The sequence below is a fragment of the Echinops telfairi genome, unplaced genomic scaffold (assembly GCF_000313985.2).
Source record: "Echinops telfairi isolate 266 unplaced genomic scaffold, ASM31398v2 ScPeMD7_443;HRSCAF=831, whole genome shotgun sequence".
In the NCBI taxonomy this organism is placed as follows: Eukaryota; Metazoa; Chordata; class Mammalia; order Afrosoricida; family Tenrecidae; genus Echinops; species Echinops telfairi.
In genome coordinates, this window is record NW_022104341.1 from 83,417,617 (window position 1) to 83,422,849 (window position 5,233).

General features: G+C 40.9%; 1 protein-coding gene across 5 annotated transcripts in view; it reads left to right on the plus strand.

The window, feature by feature from the left end:
* EIF2B3 (eukaryotic translation initiation factor 2B subunit gamma) overlaps positions 1-5,233 on the plus strand; it is a 147,063-nt gene that overhangs the window by 134,289 nt on the left and 7,541 nt on the right. Inside the window, exon 12 of one of the 5 annotated variants that reach the window (XM_045292131.1) lies at positions 3,193-3,260. The exons of the other annotated variants lie outside the window; for them this stretch is intronic. Within the exon in view, the coding sequence (XP_045148066.1) occupies positions 3,193-3,260 (68 nt within the window). The remainder of the gene's footprint in view (positions 1-3,192; positions 3,261-5,233) is intronic. 5 annotated transcript variants of the gene reach the window in all.

Below are 5,233 nucleotides of genomic sequence, written 5' to 3' on the forward strand. Positions count from 1 at the left end.
TCCCTTCGACACCTCGTGATCACACAGGCTGGTGTACTTCTTCTATGTGGGCTTTGTTGCTTCTGAGCTAGATGGCCTCTTGTTTATCTTCAAGCCTTTAAGACACCAAACACTATATCTTTGATAGTTGGGCACCATCAGCTTTCTTCACCACATTTGCTTATGCACCCGCTTTATCTTCAGTGATCATATCGGGATGGTGAGCATCATGGAATGCCAGTTTAATAGACTAAGTATTCTTGCATTGAGGGAGTACTTGAGTGGAGGCCACTCAAGTATGTCCATCTGCTACCTTAATACTAAGCCTATAAATATATGCACATAGATCTATTTCCCATCCTCATATATAAATATATTTACATATGTACATGCCTGTATTTAGACCTCTATAAATACCCTTTGCCTCCTAGTTCTTTCGTCTGTTTCCTTTTACTTTCCTCCTGTCCCACTATCATGCTCAGCTTTCATTTGCATTTCAGTAATTCCTCACGGTTACATTGCCTTGATCACACCCTACCAGGCCTCTTACACCCGCCTTGCCACTGATTTTGGATCACTTGTTGTTCCCTTGTCCCTGGGTTAGTAAACACCAGCCCCCACCTCCCCCTCTCCAATGTCCCCCCAGAATCATTGGTCCTATTGTTTTCTCCTCCAAATTGTTATCCAGCCTATCTTATCTAGATAGACCTGCAGAAATAATAATATGCACACAACAAAAATAAGACAAAACAACAAAAGAAAACAAAACCACAACAGCAATAAAACTAATGACAAAAAATAGAAAAGCCTGTAAATAGTTCCAGGTCTGTTTGTTGACCTTTAGGAGTGTTGAATCTGATGGGGTGCCACTCCCTGGCCCCAAAGTCTATTTTTGGTACTCCCATGGGACTTCCCTGCTCTGCTTCCCTTGCTGTTCTGTTACATGCCCTTAGTATTTTGCCTCGATGTGGTGGGGGGAATGTTTCTTTTCATATGAAGTTATTCTCTTGATATTTATAATATCTCATACAATATTTGCCCTTCTGTGATTGACTTGCTTTTCCATGGTGGTTTTATCATATTACAATCCTATCAGCAAGGAATAAGGGTTCCAGTTCTCTACAACCTCACCAGCATTTGGGATTTGTTTGTTTGTTTGTTTTCTTTTAACTTTGCTATTCTGATGTCTCATTTTAATTTGTGTCTCTGTAATGAATAATGATTGTAAACATTTATTCATGTGTGTTGTCCACCTCAATGTCTTCTTTGGCGAAATATTTTCTTTTTTTAAGTATTTTCATGTACTCTGCCTATTTCTTTTTCCAAGAACTTATTTCCTCTACATATCAGAACTATCATTTCTGAGAGAGACCTCTCCTGAATGTCACTCACCTTGCTTATCGATTAGGGTATTTTGTTTTACTTTATTTTTCTTTATCATTTTATTGGGGCTCTTATCGCTCTTTTTTTTTTTGATCATTCTATTGGGGGCTCATACAACTCTTATCACAATCCATACATACATCAATTGTGTAAAGCACATTTGTACATTCATTGCCTCCTCATTCTCAAAACATTTGCTCTTCACTTAAGCCCCTGGCATCAACTCCTTATTTTCCCTCTTCCCTCCCCGTTCCCCCCTCCCTCATGAAACCTTGATAATTTATAAATTATTATTTTGGGGTTTTTTTGTTCTTATCGCTCTTATAACAATCCATACATGAATTGTATCAATCACATTTGTGCATATGTTGACATCATCATTTTCATAGCATTTTCTTTCTACTTGAGCCCTTAGTATCAGCTCCTCTTTTTCCCCCCACCCTTCCACTCTTGATAAATTATAAATTAATGTTATTTTCATATTTTATACTATCTGCTGTCTCCTTTTACCCACGTTTCTCTTGTTTGTTCCCTTGGGGGAAAGGGGTATACATTGATCATTGTGATCAGTTCCCCCTTCTCCCCCTTTATCCCCCAACTTTCCCCAACTCTCATGGTATTGCTACTCCCATTACTGATCCTGGGGGGTTTATCTGTTCTGCATTCCATGTGTCAAGGGCTCTTATCTATAACAATGTACATGCTCAGGTCTAGTCGGATTTGTAAGGTAGAACTGGGTCATGGTAGTGGGGGTGGTGGGGTGGGGAAGCTTTAGAGAACTAGAGAACCCCTCTAGGTTGGTACTTTTAATCTGGTATTTTCAGTTCACTTAATAGCAGCCTCTGCCCAGGGTCTCACTTAAGAAACTTTCAGCAGGGGTATGAATCAGTACTAGTGCCCCAGCCATCATTATGATCACATGCAGCTTAAACTCCAACACAAGGAATTAAACTGTACCCCTGGGATACTACTAATTTACAGCTATTATATACAGCTTAAAAATATTTTTACATATGCCACCTGACTGTGTTCTCACATAAGTCATCTGAGGTGTTATTATTGACACAATTTGGCAAAATAAAACCAAGCTCTTCACAAGTTGAAACTTATGCAAGGTACATAGCTAGTGGATGACACAACTAGATCTTTAGCCTGAGTTATTATAAGAAGATCTCCAAAAGGACCAGAGGAAACAAATACTCCTACCATCCCAGGAGATTCTGACCAGTGATGCTTCTTTTCTCCCTTTGGTCCCTCTTTCCCAGGCCAATTAAAAAAAAAAAAAATCGCCCTTATACCCCTGCCCTTTTTGAGCCTCAGAAGACTCAGGTCTTAACACTTTCTCCTGTTTAACACACTGCCTTACTCAAACCTCTCCTTAAGGTGCAGAACTTTGTTTCTTATACGGGGCATTTTTAACTTCTGATCATTTATTTTAAATAGGATTCAGAACCCCTAGCCTTTTTTCTGTCTCTATTCCCCTGGAAGTGGTACCCAGAGCATCAAAAGAGCTGCTCAGTTGGTCTTTGGAGCTATCTCCTCCGTATTCTGCCCCCTCCTCTGCCTCCACATTGCATCTTTCCTGTCCTCTTTTTGTTCTCTTCTGACCCCCACCCCCAGCCCGCAGCGTTTCTTCTACTTCCTTCCTGCCTTTGTCTTTGTAATGTTTTGTTTTTTAAAAGTAGCACCACCACCCCTAAATACTTTCCTATTCTTTTAGCACCTCCTGAAGTCGGGAGTTGCTGTCTTTTCTTAAAAGGGTTTAGAATCCATAGGAATAATCAAATAAGTGATCTCTTTTTTTAATGAATTCTATTTTGCCTCCACCAGACCCTGTTTTCTTCTTGTGTGCTGGAACATCCTTATTTCTGCTTTCTTTCCTCCTTGTTTCCACCAAGGTAATGGTATTGCCTCTTACTTTCACTTCACAAGACACCTTTTCAGTCTGTGTGCAAATTTCTGAATGATCACTGAATGCCTGATGTTGAGGAGTTAGGGCATGGCTTCTCCGGTCAATGAGCACAGAGATAAGCTAGCCAAACCTCCATAATCTCATGGACTTTAGTATTTCGTGGACATTTTGACCCACTTTTTATCAAAGAGTCTCCTCCTCCCTCCCCACCCTCCACCCCTCCCCAATACCATTCTCCTTATATTCTCCTGCTGGAATCTTTCCTAATTTGATTCCAGTTCAGAATTTTCTGTGGTTTTACTGGAGTCTACTTCAAACCAGTCCTGCTTGTTGTTGCCCATAGAGTTCCCTCCAGCTTACTAAATCTTCATCAAAATATCAACATTACAGATACAATCACTCTCCCCTGAAATCAATTGGGCAAGATCTTTTCTCATCTCTAGGCCAAGAGTAGACCAAAGGGTAGAATATAGAGTCTAGGAGCACAAGGCAAGGAAGGTTCAGGTGGTGAGATGGAGTCTGCCCCAGCCAAGCACTTATGATCCCCTTTCTGGTCTGCAGCACAGAGGCCCAAGAAAAGTATTAGTCAGAACTAGGCCTTTCTTCAAGAGCCCTACTGGAGTACTTGTTATGTTAGGTTTCTGAGATGGTTTACCTCGGTTCTTCTTCTCAATGCTGAAAGAATTCACACAGCAGAAGCACGATTGTAAATCCAAGTAACTTTTAGGAGGGAAAGGAAAGTTTTAGATATTACACTCTCTGAAAGTTCTTGCTGTCTCTGGAAAGCATGCAAGGCTGCATGGTGGGGGCTGTGGGAAAGTTTGTGACTGAAAATGGCTGCTTCAGGAATGGTGAAAGAATCCACAGAGCCAAAAGAGCGCCTGAAACCAAAACACGAAAACCAAGAGAATGTGAGCCCCAGAGAGCACAAAGGCACCTGGCAGACCCTTCCACCTAAAATCTCTTTTAGGTGGAACCTGAACAAAAGGGGTGGCTTCCCCTCAGTCTGGTATTGATCCCTTCCTATTCCCACTGGCTGGGGAGGCGTGGTTGAGGGTATTGGCCGATCTTATTGGCTGAGTTTAGGCGCACCTGTGATGTAATAATGCTGGTTCCTAGTGTAGGTGTGCCCAGGTTGGCTTCCACTAGGCCTAGGTGGCCTTAGTCTGTGCATGCGCTGCTCTGGATTTTCCCATAGGTGTCTAATTAGTATGCCTGATTTCTTTCCAGCCCTTTTACTGTGGCAGTGCCAGCTAATTTTCATTTAGTGTAGGCATTCAATGGAGACAACCCACATTATCTCCTAATCTAGCTATCTTTCAGTTACACGTTGAGTTGTGAACTGCAGGTCAGCAGTTCAAAATCACCTGCTGCTCCTCAGGAGAAAGATGAGGCTTTTTTCTCCCGTAAACATTTACAGTCTCGGAAATTCAGGGGCAGTTGTACCCTGTCCTAGAGGGTCAATGTGACTTAACATCAACTCGATGGCAGTGAGTTTGGTTTGGTTTTGGTTTAGGGCTGTCTTTAGAACAGCCCAGTGTATCTGAAAGTTAGGAGGTTATTTGATGAAAGATAAATACCAGAGTGGTACATGAGATAATGAGACCTAATTCAGAGCTATAAAAGGATAAAGGTAAAAAGGAGTTTTTGGAGGTGTCCTGGGAAGCTCAGCAGTGCTATGTTTCCTATGTTCTTCTCCGCTTCCCCCCACTTTTTTTGGACAATGACTATGATTTTAATTAATAAATTCTATTTACCTCAACTATTAATTTTAGATAGATAATAGTTATCCTAGTTCTTTTCTATGTTAACTTTTTTCCAGGAATTAAAATGATTTTTATTAATAGAATCTGAAGTTCCCATTGAATTTTTTTAAATCATTTTATTGGGAGCTTGTACAACTCTTATCACAATCCATACATACATCCATTGTGTCAAGCACATATGTACATTTGTTGC